This window comes from Hyla sarda, chromosome 6, assembly GCF_029499605.1.
Source record: "Hyla sarda isolate aHylSar1 chromosome 6, aHylSar1.hap1, whole genome shotgun sequence".
Lineage (NCBI taxonomy): Eukaryota > Metazoa > Chordata > Amphibia > Anura > Hylidae > Hyla > Hyla sarda.
In genome coordinates, this window is record NC_079194.1 from 154,480,967 (window position 1) to 154,499,021 (window position 18,055).

Genomic DNA, 18,055 nt, shown 5'->3' on the forward strand with positions numbered 1-18,055 from the left:
CCCCCAGCAGGCTTCAGTGATGTCATGCCTGCTGGGAAACGTACACTTACTCCTGCTAGTAGATTGCACTATGTGAGCAAGAATAAAAAGATATGATAAAAAGCTTTTTAAAGCTCTGAAAAAGGAGGTAGTTTAGAAGAGTTTATTTGATGACAGGTACTTTTTAACTTTAATGAAATTAATTTTAAAAAACTTGCCTTACTTGAATACTCCTTTAAAGACGTGGAAGTCTACAATTGCAAACATTGTGCTTGCATCTATGCGTAAACTGTAAATGTTGCTCAGATGTAAGCAGACACTTAAGGCAAGGAATGTAAAAGAAAAATTGTACAACACAAGCTTTCATACCTATACTCCAACCACTGTTGATGAAACCAGGGTCAGATATACTGGATCCAGAGCCAGAGGATGTAAAGCTTGGCTGGAAGTAGATAATGCACACTTATTAAGGCAATTTTTACCTGCATAATGGAAAGAAAAGGTTAGTGATGGGACTCACATAACGGCTGTGGGTGGAACGTGAAGAAAACGGGTGGCACGAGGACAGTCCATTGCTTTGTGGCTGCAGGCTGGCATCAAACACACTACACAGCATGGCTAGGGTCTGAACATCGTGTAAATGGCAAAAATGGGCCAATCTAAAAAAAAAAAGTGAAAAAAATTTAACAAAAAAGAAAAAACACAGCCATAACTGTGAGACAAAAGAGAAGAGACAGGGTACATACAATGATTCCAGCAGCTGGCGGCCAAATGGGTGACGAGCCCAAGGGGTCTCAGTATCAGGGTCAGACTTAGGTGTAAGACATAAGTCATTAGCAGCAGCAGCCAGATTCCAAACCTGAGAAAAGAATCAATAAATAGGTAGTCCAGAGGAGAACGTAACATTAAAAAAAAAAAAAAACATACTCACATGTCACAGATTCACCCAAGGTTGCTGGTCCAAGCTGTCAGTGTTTCCCCTTTTCTATCCTGATATGTAGGAAATGCCTTCTCAGCCAGTCAGAGAATTAGGCAGAAAAATAAATGCTGACAGCGAAGACCAGCACCATTGTAACAGAAGCAGAGGAATGCATGGTTTTTACATCTCTGGCACCCTGTGCACTTTTAAATATTGAAGCTATTCTCTGGAATACGCTTTTAAAATATGCTTAGCCTGCCATTCACAACCAATCTCTAACATTGTAGCAAAACCCTCATCATCTCTTAAAGAAGATTATTATTATTAGACATTCTTCAGCTTTTAATATAATTTTGTATTCATTCTTTATAGTTTTCAAGATGTCTGCATGCGGCTAGTAACTGGACATAGTTATGCTTTACATACATAGGCTGCATCCCCTGAAGGTTTCCATTAACTAAAACTAAGCAGATATTTTGAAAATGATAAACATCTGACACAGAGTATGTTAATAAGCTGGAAAATGTACAAGAATTACAGGGGCTGGGCCACTATCAACACTGATCAGCTATCCAATGGAGCCCCCCTTCAAGTGTGAGCACTGCTCTATTCAGTGTCTATGAACTGATGGAGATAAGAAAAGATCTCAGCTATCTGTCAGTCCTGCAGACGGTGAATGATAAGAAAATATTGGTAATCATCATGGAGGAGATTTATCAAGGGATTTAGAGCTTTTTTTTGCTTACAAAAGTCGCACAAAAACTCACACGTGTGCCTAAGCAATTTTTTTGTGGGACTTTTGTGGGTAGGCATAAAGCTGCAAATATCCCTAACTAAGAAACTTTCAGTTAGTTCACTTTGCAGTGGTCCGAAATTTCCGTAAGCAAAAAAATAAAATAAAATAAAAATTAAAAAAAGTCTTAAACCCCTTATAAAAAGTCGCAAGTCAAAGCCAGGTCAGACCAGACATAAAAAAAAAAAAAAAAAAAAAAAAAAATTGCTTTTGCAACTACAACTACCAGCAAGTCCTCACTATAAGGGCATGCTGGGAGTTGTAGTTACAACAGCGGGCGGGCAGTAGAAGCAAGTGGGTGGCTGCTGGCCAAGGAGCGGAGATGGCCGGCTCACAGAAATATGAAACTACGGCATTGTAATTTCATATTTCCCGTCGGCTCCAGGCGGGAAATATGAAATTACAGTGCCGTAGTTTCATATTTCTCTGAGCCAACCGGCTCTGATCTCTGGCCACCTGCCCGCATCTCTCACCCGCCTGCTAGCTGTTGCAACTACAACTCCCCGCATGTCCTCACTGTAAGGGAATGCTGGGAGTTGTAGTCTTGCAACAGCTAGCGGGCAGGTGGGAGATGCAGGCAGGGGGCAGGGGAGCCAATTTAACACCAGGGTGCCTCCAGCTATTGCTAAACTGCAACTCCCATCACGGGAGTTTTAGTTTAGGAACAGCAAGACTCCAGCTAGTGCTTAACTGGAGGCTCACAGTTGTTAAATTAGAACTCCCATCATTCCCAGACAGCCAATGCTGTCTGGAAATGATGGGAAGTCTAGTTTAGCAACAGCTGGAGGCTCCCTATTTGGAAACCCTGCTTTATGGGTTTTCTCCCCAGGGGAGAGCGCCATAAATGTACTAACCAATCCCTGCATCCTGTGGACTACTTCGGATACACTCGACTAGGTCGATGACATGCATTTTTTTTTTTGTTTACTATTAATAAAATGTTAAAGAGGGCTTGTGGGGGAGTGCTTTTTTGAATGAAAGCTTTTAAAACATGTTTTTTAATTTTCTTAGTAGTGGAAGCTGTCTTATAGATTTAGACTTTGCGGTAGCCCCAATTACAGCTAGCGCTAACCCCCAATTATTACCCAGGTACCCACCACCAAAGAAGTGCTGGGGACAGCCGATACCAACAGACCCAGAGTGTCAAAAATGGCGCACCTGGGCCTAGGCGGCAACAGGATGGTGTTATTTAGGCTGGGGAGAGCCAATAACAATGTTCCTCACCCACCCTGGTACAGTCAGGCTGTGGCTACTGGGTTGGTCTCTGAGAATAAAAATAAGGGGGACCACACCGTTTCATTCTTAGCCAGATACAAACCAAGCAGCAACAGCCTGACCTAACCAGGGTGGGTGAGGACCATTGTTATTGGCCCTCCCCAGCCGAAATAACATCAGCCTCTTAGCGCCATTTTTTTAAAGCTCCGGACCTGTTCGTACTGGCTCTTCCCGGCACCCCTGTGGTGCTGGGTACCATGGTAATAAATTGGGGGTTAGCACCAGCTGTAATTGGGGTTAATGCTAAGCCCTGGCTTGGTAATGGACTTCGTCTATAAGATAGCTTCCACTACTAAGCATGTAAAGTAAATAAAAAACAACATGTTTTAAAAACTTTTATTCCAAAAAAACACACAAGCCCTCATTTTATTAATATTTAACAAAAAAACTAGGGTCAATGATGTAGTCCACTATATCTGAAGATGTCCTCTGCATACACGGGTCTGAAATGAGAAGAAAAACCCCGAAAAATAGGTTAGTACATTTATGGGGGGGAAAAATTGTAAAAAATACGTAATCTATACACACACACACATATATATATATGTATATCTTGCACATCTTTAACACAGCTGGGACTTTAGAGCAAAAAAGTCACAGAGGAGAGGAGGTCGTGTTACAAACTAGTGTAATTTATTGGTTTTTCACATGTGTGCTTAAAAAAAAAAAAAAAGTGCTGTTTTAAAGTGATTTGCTGGTTTTTGCTTATGTGAGCCAAATTTGTCAACCCCCTGTGATCGTATGATAAATATGTCACACATAAGCAAAACTAAAGCAAAAAAAATTACTTCAGAACTTGCTTACTAAAGCAACAATGATAAATGTCCCCCATGATCACACCAAAGATAAGATTGCGGAGGGTTTGGTTCACCTCACCCACTATTTTTTTTTCACATAATAAAGTCCATAATTGAGAATAGAATTAATTCTATTTTTATTCCAGTAATACAACATTTTGGCTATATTACAAAGTCCTTCTCAAGTATATGTTGGAAAAAGACTTAAGCCCATATTTGCACATAGGACAGCTCACATTTCATTTTACCAGAGCTTTAACCCCTTAACGACGCAGGACGTAAATGTACATCCTGGTGAGGTGGTACTTAACGCACCAGGATGTACATTTATGACCTATACATGACCGTGAGTATCGGAGCAATGCTTGGGTCATGCGGGGCAGGTCTTGGCTGCGGATAGCAGCCAGGGACCTGCCGGTAATGGCAGACATCCGCGATAGCGCGGATGTCCGCCTTTAACCCCTCAGATGCCGTGATCAATACAGATCACGGCATCTGCAGCGATGCGGTCACTAAAATGGATGATCAGATCGCCTGCAGCGGAGATCCGATCATCCAAAACGGCAGACGGAGGTCCCCTCACCTGCCTTCCACGGGTCTTCTGCTCTGGTCTGAGATCGAGTAGAAAAGAGCAGAAGATGACCGATAACACTGATCAGTGCTATGTCCTATGCATAGCACTGAACCGTATTAGCAATCGAATGATTGCTATAAATAGTCTCCTATGGGGACTATTAAAGTGTAAAAATAAAAAAAGGAAAAGGAAAAAAATAATTTGAAAAATTCCCTCCCCTTTTAAAAATTTAAATTGTCCCATTTTCCCCATTGCACCCTCAAAAAGTGTAAAAAAAATGTAATAAACATATTTGGTATCGCGTGCGTAAATATCCAAACTATAAAAATATAATGTTAATAATACCGTACACTGAACGTAAAAAAAAACAAAAAAAACAGCTTTTTTTTATTTATTTTTTTTTAGAACATTTTATTCCCAAAAAACTTGATAAAAAAATGTATTAAAAGTTTTATATATGCCAATATGGTAGCAATAAAAAGTACAGATCATGGTGCAAAAAAAAAAGCCCTCATACCGCCACTTATACAGAAAAAAGAAAAAAAAATTAGAGTGATTTTAAACGTACTAATGTGGTTAAAAAGTTTGCGTTTTTTTTTTAACTCAACATTAATAGAAAAGTATGTAGTCATGGGTATTTTGTTTTGTTTTCACGCTGTACAATTTACGGTCATCCCAGGAGTAGAATCTCCAGAGTTAAGAGGTGCTTTGCCATCTTAACACTTATTGCATATCCCATAAACATCTAATAGATGTGGGCTCCAAATTACACAAACAACACAGCTTGCAGTGCTACACTATGTACACAACCCTCCATTAAAGTCAATAGGAGTTAGGCAAAATGATTAATACAACCCACTCTGCTATTTTCAGGCAAAAGAGGTCTCTAATCCAGGACAGGTGCAGGATCTAGAGGTGATCTGTATCTACATTTTCATACATGTATTTCCTATCCTGTTTATAGGTGATACAACTAGGCCAACTCCTCTAGGTTAATTTACATCAAATCAGAAAACTCTTGTAATTGTTGAACCCTGTTGATATTTTGGCCTTTTGCTGACTGCAAATGTACTGGGGAGGCAGCTTGCCTTATTACCGCCACAACATCTTTAGATAAGGAAACTTAGCAATACAGTCCTGACCTAATGGTAAGAGCAAAATTCCCATGATTGCCTGCTTAAGAATCTGCGTCACAACTTACTGTAATTCTATGACAGTTTGTACTCAAGATAAAGCTTTGGATAGTTGTTCTGCCTGACATATATGTATCATGTCTGACCATGTATCATGCGCAGCCAGAAAAGAACAGGCTATTGTTGACCCAGTTACTATAAAATAAATAAATAAAATAAAATACAGTAATGATTTTTACCTGAATCATATATAAAGGCCTTGGGGGCACTTACCTGCACCAGATCCCTGCGGCCCACAATGAGGGCAGAAGCAGCATTCTTCTGACACATTTCCTGGAGATCACCACGGTTTAATCTGTTTAAATAAAATCATAAATCAAAAATGTTAACTAAAAGTGATGCAAAGCTATGCTAGGCATGCTGTCATTAACAGAGCATTTCAATGTTCTAAATTGATGGCATTTCCCTATAGCGAGAGTGCCACAGAGCCACAGGGATGCAATGCATCCTTTTTCAAAAGTTATTACCACCATAGCAGCGCTGACAGTCCCTCTAATGCCCAATGTGTAGGAAACAGCCCAGGTGTAAATAGGGCTGTACCTGTCATTTCAAAAATCTGCACAGTTTTGGTAGATTAAACAATCAGAGTGGTGACAAGGTGATTGCTTCATGAACGACGGGCCCCTGCTGGTATTGGCAAGTTTCCGCCATTAACCCTTACTGTGAAGTGTACTGATCATGGCATCTAAAGAATTATTGGGACTAAGACTCATCGGACCACCCGCAGCACGATTGAAGGGGTCCGATGAGTCAAGATGGCACACAGGTCTCATCTGCCTCCTGCTGCGATCCTCTGATGTGGTCTGTCCTCTGGGAGTGCATAGCACTGAACAGTATTAGAAATCAAGTGATTGCTATAAATAGTCCCCTATGGAGACACAAAAAATTCAGTCAGTATAATAATACGTTTTTTTAAATGTGAAAAAGTCGTCCCCCTCCAAATAAAAATTGACAATCAACAATCACCCCCTTTTCCCATATTACAAAAAAAGCGTAAAAAAATAAATATATATATTTGGTTTCGACAAGTGTGTAAATGTCTAAACTATTTAGAAATAAAGTTAAAGGAAAACGGTCAGTAAACTCCCCCTGCACTAACTAGAGGTACTGGCTGGTAGTGCAGGGGACGCTGATCAATATGCTGCCTACCACGCCCGGATCCGTCCTGCCATTCGCCCGTTATCTTTATTCTTCTGGATATGCAAATGAGCTATGGGCAGGGTTACAAGGCACCTTCGGCCATTTTGACGTCAGTGCCGTTCGTCTGCAGCGCCACCCAGCTTATGAATATTCATAAGCCAGGCGGTGCTGAAGACGAGCGGCGCTGACGTCAGAGTGCCAGAAGGAGCCTTGTAACCCTGCCCGTGCCAGTTAGAAGCTAATTTGCATATCCAACAGAATGAAGATAACGGGAGAACGGCAGGGCGGATCCGGGCGTGGTAGGCAGAATATTGATATCTGGTTAGTACAGGGTGAGTTTACGGACAGTTTTCCTTTAACCAGTTAAGGACCAAAAGCGTACCTGTACACCCGTGGCAATTCCGGTCCCCGCTGGTCGGGACCAGACTGGGATGCCTTCTGAAATCATTCAGCAGACACCAGTGCAAACCCCTAGGTGGGTCCAAATTTGCAGCGATTCCGGGTCGATCAGGTCCCCGGTGACCCAGAAAAAAAGGGTGATAGGTCCCGTCCGAGACGGCACCTATCATCCTTTAGCAACAGGAGTGAGGTGGCACTGTTGCCACCTCACGATCATCCTGATTCGTTGGCCGAATCAAGACTCCTGCTGTGGGGGTGTCCCTAACAGCACCCACTCCACCCCTATTCCAGAAGGCGAGAGCGGGTGCCATGGAGTGGAGGCCCCCGATCCCGCCGCCCCAGGAGATGAGACAGCAGTGGTGGTGGCAGGCAGGAGGAGGATCATGCAGCAGCAGGTGGTAAGGCTGGCCTCCTGCTGTTACTTAGCAACAACTCTCAGCATGCACAAAAGGGCATGCTGGGAGTTGTTGTTATGCAACAGCAGAAGGCACAACTATAACTCCCAGCATGCCCTTTGGTAGTTTGTGCATGCTGGGGGTTGTAGTTATGCAACAGCTGGAGGCATATTTTCTCCAAGAAAAAGTGTGCCTCCAGCTGTTGCATAACTACACCTCCCAGCATGCACAAACTACCAAAGGGCATGTTGGGAGTTGCAGTAGTGTGCCTGCAGCTGTTGCATTACTACAAGTCCCAGCATGCCCTTCGGCTGTAAGTGCATGATGGGGGTTGTAGTTATGCAACAGCTGGAGGCACACTGGTTGCAAAACACTGGGAGTTTGTTACTTAAATACAACTCCCAGCATGCACTGACAGACCATACATGCTGGTAGTTGTAGTTTTGCAACAGCTGGAGGCACACTGGTTGTGAAACAATGAGTTAAGTAACAAACTCTGTGTTTTGCAACCAGTGTGCCTCCAACTGTTGCATAACTACAATCCCAAGCATGCATGGACAGCCAAAGGGCATGCTGGGAGTCGGCTGTCACTGCATGCTGAGAGTTGTAGCTTTGGCAACAGCTGAAAGCACACTGGTTGCAAAACACAGAGTTTGTTACTTAACTCAGTGTTTCGCAACCAGTGTGCCTCCAGCTGTTGCAAACTACAACTCCCAGCATGCACTGATAAACCGTACAGTGGTAGCAATATATACCCACAGTTCCTGTGTCCCCCAAAGGAGCCGAACAAGAAAGTGGACCTCTTGTACAGCCCAGTTTTTTTGTTTGTTTTTATAGCAGTACAATAATAGAAAAGCATATAAACATGGGTATCATTTTTATTGCATCAACCAACAAAATAAACATTTCAGTTTTACTCAAAAGTGTACTGCGTAAAAACAAAACCCTCCAAAATTCAAATTACAATTGTTCACTCAAAAAAAAACAAAAAAAACACGCCGTCATATGGGTCTGTAGATGGAAAAATAAAAGAAAGAGTTATGGCTCTTAGAGGAAAAAAAACAAGAAAGCAAAAATTAAACTGGCTGTGTTCTTAAAGGGGTACTCTGCCCCTAGACATCTTATCTCCTATGCAAAGGATAGGGGATAAGATGTCTGATCACGGGGTCCCGCCGCTGGGAACCCCTACGAGATCTCCTGCAGAACTTTGCTCCGTGCCTGAGGGACTTCGCACCGTGCGTGACGACGTGCGTCACGCCCCCTCAATTCAAGTCTATGCGAGTGTGCGTGATGGCCGCCGTGCCGCCTCCCATAGATTTGCATTGGGGGGCGTGGCATCACAAGGGGGAGGGGCTGTGACGTCACAATACCCTGTATGGCCCATCATCAGGCACGGAGCGAAGTTCGCTCTGTGCAGCAGATGACAGGGGGTGCTGCAGGAGAGATCGCAGGGGTTTCCAGCAGCGGGACCCCCACAATCAGACATCTTATCCCCTATCCTTTGGGATAAGATGTCTAGGGGTGGAGTACCCCTTTCAGGGGCTCAACTGAAATTTAAAGGGACTTAAGATCTCACTGGTGAACAGCTATTAACCATTCACCTTATTTCAGGAAGCAGGACCAAAGCTGTGCTGTGAGCCAATAGAACACACACAGGGATCCCTTTCCCTTACTTGTCTGGCCATTAACAGCACAGCATATACTTCTTCTTGCTATTCTATGACATAGCACTTTTAAAACTGTGATGGACTGAACAGGCTGGTACTGTGCTAGAGGATTATTTACATAGTACTCTACTATAGATGACATGTGGAGGGAGAATGGGGTTAGTGGTGCACTTAGTTTGCATCATGCTGAGTGTGCAAAAATTAAAGACACAGCAGTAGCTCAGCAAGGGAGGGGTTAAACTAAGCACTGAACTGCACATACTGTTGCTGATGATGATGGCAAGTTAAAGGGATGGGAATATTACATTTAGGAGGCAGCGCTGTATTTATACAATAGTAAGAATATAATGGGAAGCCGTTGGGAACTTTATGGGTGGTCATTTACAGCTTTTATGGGATGAGGAGTAATTTTTGATAAACAGGGTGATTTACAAATACAGTGGTCCCTCAACATACGATGGTAATTCGTTCCAAACGACCCATCGTTTGTCGAATCGATCGTATGTTGAGGGATCTGTGCAATGTAAAGTATAGGAAGCTGTACTCACCTGTCCCCGTCGCTCCGGACCAGGTCCTCACCGCTCCCGATGCTGTCCCAGGTGCTCCCGATGCTGTCCTGCTGCTCTGGTGTCTTCTTCGCGATCTTCCGGTGTCTTCCGCATGTTCTGCATGGTCCGGGCCTCGCTTTCTGGTGACGTTATTACGCTGCTGCGCCGGCGTGGCATGAGTAGTGACGTAATAACGACGCCGGAAAGCAAGGCCCGGACCCTGGAGAAGATGCGCAAGACACCGGAGGATCGCGAAGTGGACCCGGAGAAGCGGGAATAGGTAAGCGAACCTGCCTGGGATGCTTAAACTGTTATCCGACAGCAGCTTAAGCATTTTGCGCTGTCGGATAGCAGTTAATGCGATGGCCCCGACATATAAAAGCATCGTATGTCGATGTTGACATCGACATGCGATGGCCTCTGAGAGGCCATCGTATGTTGATTTTATCATATGTCGGGGCCATCGTAAGGCGGGGGGGTTACTGTATGTTAGAATGACATAGGCTATCAAATGGAGGGAAGTTGTTTGAAACAATAGTGACCATTTAAAAGAGGATGGTGCAAAAAAACAAAACAAAACGCAATGCAGCACCTTTTAGTACACATATTCTATCCAGACATAATCCAAGTTAGGTCATTTGTATTTAGCCAGGATTACAGACAACACTTTGGTCCACACTGGACCTTTCTAAAGCCATATCTGTAATGATGATGATGATGGTGGTATGGAGCATATAAACAGCACTGTTTAGTACTCTGCAATTTTGGAATTCGGTAGAATATAAATTGGGGTGCTGTCCCAGTGGTGGGACCCTCTTTGATCAGCTTATTATCATCTATCCTGAGGATATGGGAAAATGTTTGATGTTGGGAATAATACTTTAATAATACTTAAAAACATAGCCATGCACTGTCTCAAAATGCATTAAGGGTCCTTTATTAGACCATGTTTGGAAGTAAAAAAAAACATCTGGTCCAGTGTGTTTTATCTTACAGAGGTATGTTTTAGCTTAGGACAGGATTTTTTTCACCCCTGAAAAACACAAACTTTTACATTTACTGACAGCAAGTCTAAAAAATGATTATAGTTAGTTACACTTTAAACACAGTACTCACATGTACATTTCACCCAGAGCCTTGTGCACAGACAGTAAACATGAGATGTCCTGAATGATGACTTTTCCAGCTGCTTTGATTGGCCTAGAGCTGGAGTCACTGCTCTCTCTTTTGGATTTCCATCTTCGGGATTTCTGGGGGACACACACAAGTCACACTTTAATTATAGGGAAAGTTCAGAACCGCCCCATGTCATCAGGTTCGGAACACAGGAAAGTCAGGGAACTTCTTGTATGCAGGTGGGAAGACTACAATATATAACTCTGCTGCCCACTAACAGATGAGGATGTGTACCACTAAGTTAAATATTGCTACAAAAGAAGAAGTTTATGTAGTGGCCAAACTGTAACCTTCCCCTAAACTAAATAAAATGCTGCATTTTGACACTTTAGACGGCAGAGTTACCAGTAAGGAAACTGTAAGGCTGTGTCAGTGAATGATGCTACAGTTCCTTGGTTAATAGCTGGACAATCTAACATACTAAGGGCAAGTGAAAAAAAAATGGGTGTTACACTCATCCTTACAATCACAGTGAAAGATTAAATACTATTTTCCTGTCCATGGCAATCACATGGGATATCTTAAGGTTAGGGGCACAGGGGGGGCATCTGCAGCATATTTCACACTGTGTAGTCGCCGACGGTAGTCTGAGAGGAACTGCAGAGCGAGCTCCACTTGTAGTGGCATATTTGCCGCTGCACATGCGGACACACAGAACTACTTGGCCGCAGCCTGGAGCTCAATCTGAAGCTCCTCTGTGACTGCTGACGGCGCATCCACAACGTGAAATATGCTACGGATGTACCCTGTGTGACCCTGCCCTTAATAGGAATCATTCAGGGGTTGAAGATGCATTCAAATTTTTCAAGTGAATGCTTGTGTGGAATTAAGGTTGACGGAGTTACTGGGTTTGGGCGATTCTACTGTAGATAATTTGTTGCTTTTATCCGGTAGGTCCACCGCTTTGAGTGGGTACCTTTGTTGTCCTACAGAGTCAATAGATATGGTCCGTGCTGGATGCATCTCTGAGATGTCATCTGCTTTCAGTCAACTCAAGCCAGAGGGCAGCAGAGCTGGACACAGAAAATGGGCAGTGGCCCTGTCACAACAGCAGGATAAGCTAACATCCCCCTGAAGCTGCCACATCTCAGATAAGTACAAATATAAGAATAGACACTTACCTCAAACAAACAAAAAAGTTTCAGTAGATTCATGCCCCCAAAATAATGCCATCCGAAGATAAACCCATCACAGCAGTGACACATTTTAGACCCAATTAATAGGTTGTTATCTAGTCCTGGATCCCAAACAATGTGGCATTTAACCATTTTAGTGCCCACTTGATAAATTAAGTCTGCAGAAACCCAAGAATCACCCAGTGATTGTAAGGCAGAGCCAGTCAGACACTTTACAGAAATGGAGATAGAAAAAAAGAAAAAATAGGATGGAGGGGGGATGCTGACATTTTGCATGATAAAAAGAAAAATAAAGAAGAGAAAAACAAGAGAGACAGGGAACTGAATATTGAAGTGGGAGGGGAGAGGGAGTAAAATAAGAGAGAAAGCAAATGATAAAAAGAGCCATAGGAATGGACGGAGCATACAGCACAAGTAGACCAGGACTCCACAGACCTAGTACAGAGCAAAGGGAATAACTATTAATAACAGGAGGCACAAAGCTCAAGCCTTTGTTACAAGCCAAGTGAGACTGACATTCTCCACATTTATTTACAGAATGTGCAGGTTAAAATGGGGTGCAGTACTACCAGCAACCTCGAGAAGAAAGAAAAAGCTGACATCTGTAGGACACACTCTGAGGACATAAGTGATGCTCCAAAAGTGGAGAAACATTAGGATACACCCCATTTCAAGCATCTCCTAAATTGTAGGTTTGGTTTAATCTGTGGCTGCTCAACCCAGCAAAAGTTTGCCTTATTGTGTACTGAACTTTAGTCTTATTCTCCCGTCACATCAGGAGCTCATAAAACCGTCATACATCTAAAAAGTTGTCCGGAGACAGAGGCATAATAGCCATAACTGCATACTATGCCTATCACTCTTTTGCATAATATTTTATTTAGGTGTACAGTATCTGGTGTAACTTATGCATCTCATGTAATGAGCCAAAGAAATTCATCCTCTTTACAGACACTGACACAGATACAGAATATAGGATCCCCACATTCAGTATCTCTATGGTATATACAACACTCAGAGTGGCAACAGTGTTTGAATTTCCCCTTATTCTCAAGGTTTCTGTCAAAAACAGAGGTGAGCAGACAGGAGCGGTGGTTACTTAGCATAGGGCACTGTACCGGGAAGTCGTTAATCACTTGGATGGACCAGCGCCGGCGAGCAGACAGGGGGGACGTCTGCATATTAGAAAAGGAGAGGATGGAAAGTAAGAAGGAGTAAAGGGGGAGGAAAAAAAAAAAAAGGAAAAAAAAAATAAAAAATTATCAAGAAAATTGGTAGAAATTGTCTGAACGGCCACTGAAACTAATTTTAATGCCTTAATCCCTGCCCCTGTCAGGACTTCAAGGAAGGGGCTCCAAAAACATAAAACTCACATTGCAATTTAAGTGATTTATTAATAGAGCCATGAAAATATCTTCTTCATGACTGAGCTTGACTAACCCATTTGCATCATCAGGCTTATATTTATACCCAATGCATACAGGGGGCATAAGGAACGGTTTGAAAAGCTGAGCCTGCTCTATATTAAACATATCTGGGCTGCTTTTAGCAGCTGACAGAAGGGGCCAGAGGCCGGCAGTGGAGATGCTGCTGATAATTACAACCACAGCATCTATGTGGTTAGAAGCCATGCGCTGGTCTTTTCCAGGGTCCCACAGTTCCTTTGCAATGCAATCACAAGGTGCAAACTGGTTGTTGTGGAAGCCACAGGCCTTCTGAAGGCCTCCATGGCTGCAAAGATAGAAGTCCTATAACAGCCTGCCTATCAAATGTATTGCAGTGGACTTGTACTCAGTATAGTCCACTATCTGGACTAAAAATTTAATAAATATAAATAAATAAATAAAAAACATTTTCACAAAAAGAATAAAAAAAACTCCCCGATACTAATAAAAAATGAGTTTTTAGACGAATCTATGTGTATTGCTACCATTAAAAACTAAAAATAAATAAATAAAACAGCTCTGTGGGAAAATAAAAATGGCAATGCAATGTTGGTTTTAAAAAATTGACTTTAAACATTTTTGCAGAGAATAGATAAATTATCACTTTAATTTTACAGACCTGTAGAAAATTATTATGTAAGTTTTACCACATGGAAAACAATATAAAAACCAAAACCCCTTAAAATTTGCAGAACTACAGTTTTCTTTTTAATTTTTTTTTATTTCAGCCTACAAATATATATATATTTTTTTTTTGTTTTGCCCAATATTTCACAGTAAACAAAGCTTCCAAAAAACAAATACAACTGCAAAAATCATAGCCCTGATAATGTTGACGGAAAAAGAGCTATGCCGAGGAGGGGATATGGGAGTGAGTGGAATAAATGCACTGGGCCAGAGGGTGTGGAGTGATGCGTGGCGGGTGACATGCAGCCAGTCATGCATCGTTCACAAGAAGCATACTGTGTTGGATACAGCTCATTGGCTGGGAGGGAGAGAGAGGACTCTGCACTTTGCCTGAAAGTTATTGTACTATAACAAGGTGTTAAGCAGATGAAATCTTTATTAGCGTGAGTTACTTTGATCAGCTATAAAGAATGCTCTACTGATAAAGCAAGCCATACATACCCTTTCCTTGTAATAAAATGAACTGATTGACACTTGTTCCTTCTCACTACGTGTCGGACTCCCGCTGTAAAGTCGCAGGTTCCCTTGAGCCTCTGTACGGATTTTCATGGGTGCGATTACCCCGCTATGATAGGCAGATAGGGCAGAGAGAGATCTAAAGAGGAATCAAGGATAACACTTTAGTAGAAAAAAAAAATAGGTTGTGTATACATACAGGGTGACCCAGCAGAAAAAATGGACCCTATGGCATACAGAAACAGAACAATAAAAGTAAAGTGCATAGGGAATATATCTGTGGTAGACAAATAACCACAAATAAAGATACTGTACATGTAGTGTCTCCAAACAGAAAAAGCACCAGAAATGCAAACAGGAATAATGTAACCAAAGGGAATCAAGCTAAAACTACATGCCATGTTATCAGGTCAGACCCAAGTATACCTAACCCAACGCACGTAATGCTGTTTCTGCATGCTGTAGGGTTCATTCTTTAGTGGACTATTCTATGCATATTGTCCACAATGTGTGCTATGCTGCAACACCACTATTTTTCAGTGACCGTTCTTCATAAATAACCAAATAGCTTAGATGTAGACAAGTTCCTAAGTGTGGTCCAGGCTGGTGGGGATTTGTGGTGTAAAAAGTTGCGACATAAAATAAGTCTTTCATAAAAGGCACATACAATTAATCCAAGACCTCTGTACAAACTTTACACTATATATTCCAAATGAAGTCTCAAATATGTTGTGCAAAAAACACACTGCACCAAACACACACAGAAAAAAAGATAATTCAAAATCAAATGTAAAATCCCCCTATAGTGCATAAAAAGAGAAACCACAGATTAAAAAGATTTTTTTTTTGTGCTCACCGTAAAATCTCTTTCTCGTAGCCTTCATTGGGGGACACCTGAGCATATACTGATGGGTATATGCTCTTGCCACTAGGAAGCGCTGACACTAGGAAAAAAAAAAAAAGTCGGCTCCTCCCTGGCAGGATATACCCGCTCACTGGAAGTGAGGTAACCAGTTTTGTCACAAAGCAGTAGGAGAAGCCAACAAAGAAATACGTCCGAAGGACCCTAGAAAGGAATCCCAGATAACAACCCAAGAACCGGAAAAAAAGAAAAAAAAAAATAGAAAAAAAATAAATAAAAAGAGTCCGGAAAAAAGAAATGGGTGGGTGCGGTGTCCCCCAATGAAGGCTACGAGAAAGAGATTTTACGGTGAGCACAAAAAAAAAAATCTCCTTTTCTAAGTCGCTCTTCATTGGGGGACACCTTGCTGATGGGAAGTACCAAAGCAGTCCCCTATGGTGGGAAAAACAACCACCAGAGAAAAGGAATCAGTCCAGAGACTAAACTCCCGTGTCCACAAGGCCTGCAGACGAGCCCCCCAGGCGGAGACACACTAGGCCCAGAAATTGAACTCCCAGAAGATCTCCCATTTAAGGAGACGGACTAGGATGCCCAGGGAAGGGAGACAAGAAAATCTGCTCTGGAGCGGTCCGGTGCATGAGAGCAAAGACCTGAACAGCCGCAGACCCAAAAAACCCTGTCCCAGGGGCCCAACATGAGCACCCAGAGGGCAACAATAGCCGTACTGGTGTAATGTGGATAACCTGAACGCCCCTCCAACTCAGGAGGACATGGACCCTGAAAGAAGAAAGGAGCGGCAAAAACCCTGAAAACGGGGGACTCTTGGATACCGGAGAGACCGTCAAGAAAACTGGAGACGTAGAGTCACCTGGAAGACGAACCCCTGAAGAGTAAGGAAAACAGACGTGCGCGAAAACTCTCCTGGTGACAAACTTCCATGAAGAAGTGAAGGAGTGCAGAACAGAAAGACCGCCCCGACTAATGGGATAACGGAGGAGTCTTGGCCGGATCACTACACATGTCCAAGGCCTGTACCAACACCAAGGCCCAAGGAACCGGAAGAGTCGCCTGAAAAGAAGGCACGCCACAGCTTTCTAGGACAAGCCAAGGAGATCAACCAGTCATAGACCCCAGTGGACCAGAGCACATTGAAGAAACATCCCGCCAGAATGGGAGTGGAGGGAGAAACAATCTGGGACTTTCAGGGTCTGGGCACAGGAAGGATGACTCCAGAAGACTTTGGTGTCAGTGCAGTACAACTGACACAGACAAAGGGAAGGAAGAACACACCCCTTCCGGGGAGATTGTACAAACTCCTCCAACAGAGGAGAGAGCCAAGGCTGCGTAAGCAGCAGTAGATAACCAAAAAACAGAAAGAGAGCCAGGCTGTAATAGTGGACAGTAAGCACACCAGCCTAGACAGTAAAAATCCCCGTTGAATGCTCTCAGCAAAAAAACAGGGGCCCCGCCCGATACTCCACCTACATAGTGGGAACAGCGAGATGGCATCATCTTGGCAGCAGAAAAAAATCAACAAAACAGTCCTTCCAGAGGAGGGAAAATAAAGGTGGTCGAGATGAAAACTCAAGTACAGACCCATGTCAAGCACCCTGATCCCCATACCCCCTGTGGAAAGGGGATTGACAAAACGTGCCAGGCGCAGTTGGAGCAGGGAAATGCTGCCCAACAGGCACGGAAAAAGTACTGGGCGGACGGAGCCCCCCAGGCCCCAGCGGCAACCATCGATGTCTGGAGGAGCCACCTTGTGTCCCAAGAGGGATCGGAATCCTGTACACTGGAGCTGGGCTACAAGACGTGTTGAGAGCCATTACAGACAGTAATGAGTAGGTGCCCGAGCCACCCCGGACAGAAAACTCAGAAAAAAAACACCTGGAGGCATAGGGAGGGGCTTAACAGACCATCTCCCCAGCAGGCCCCATGTCAGAACAGAAGTGCTCAACCGCCGCAGAACTGCGGAAACAAAATCACTGGAAGCCCGAGGCTCACCCCATCGAAAAAAAAGGAAAGGTGGGCTCTACATCTACATAGCGGTCTTAGCATATGTAGAAATCCAGACATGGGTACCCCACAATAGCAGTGGGGTACCAAGACTGCAGACACAAAATAATCCGCAGTCATCCAAGGACCAGCAGGTAGGGAGGTATGTCTCTAGCAGACCAACAGTGCAACCTAAGAAAGGAGAACAGTGATGCTGCTGTTGCTGAGAAAGTCCCTGGGACCTGAAGAAAAAGAAAAACCACACCCCATCTCCTAATGGTGCCAGACACCATGGCTGCAGACGCAGACTCAGGAGATGAAGAATGAATAGGGAGCAGGAAAAATACAGACACAGCGTGACTTACACAGGTACACACTCTGCGGAACTGCACCTGGCAGAAAGACACCCGACTGCCGCCACGGCATCGACAGAAACGGGGGAAGTGACCAGGTGGATTATAACACCTTGCAGACACAGTCTGGCTATGTGGCAAAGGGTCAGTGTCCACACCAGAAACACACAGTGGAGTGAGGTACCAGCCTGTAAACAGAGTAGCAGGCATGCAGAAAGGGACCTGGCCAAGTAGGTAACCCCATAAACCGGTATGTGGTGCAT

At 43.4% G+C, this 18,055-nt stretch overlaps 1 protein-coding gene across 3 annotated transcripts in view; it reads right to left on the reverse strand.

The window, feature by feature from the left end:
* Positions 1 to 18,055, reverse strand: part of WDR59 (WD repeat domain 59) — a 92,930-nt gene that overhangs the window by 18,869 nt on the left and 56,006 nt on the right. Inside the window, exons 18-24 of one of the 3 annotated variants that reach the window (XM_056525600.1) lie at positions 14,565 to 14,718; positions 13,110 to 13,166; positions 10,796 to 10,929; positions 5,744 to 5,825; positions 726 to 838; positions 500 to 638; positions 349 to 421 (exon numbers count right to left, since the gene is read on the reverse strand). In XM_056525600.1, the coding sequence (XP_056381575.1) occupies positions 349 to 421; positions 500 to 638; positions 726 to 838; positions 5,744 to 5,825; positions 10,796 to 10,929; positions 13,110 to 13,166; positions 14,565 to 14,718 (752 nt within the window). Of the gene's footprint in view, positions 1 to 348; positions 422 to 499; positions 839 to 5,743; positions 5,826 to 10,795; positions 10,930 to 13,109; positions 13,167 to 14,564; positions 14,719 to 18,055 lie in introns of all 3 variants that reach the window. The other 2 variants (XM_056525601.1, XM_056525599.1) reach the window with 2 other exon arrangements.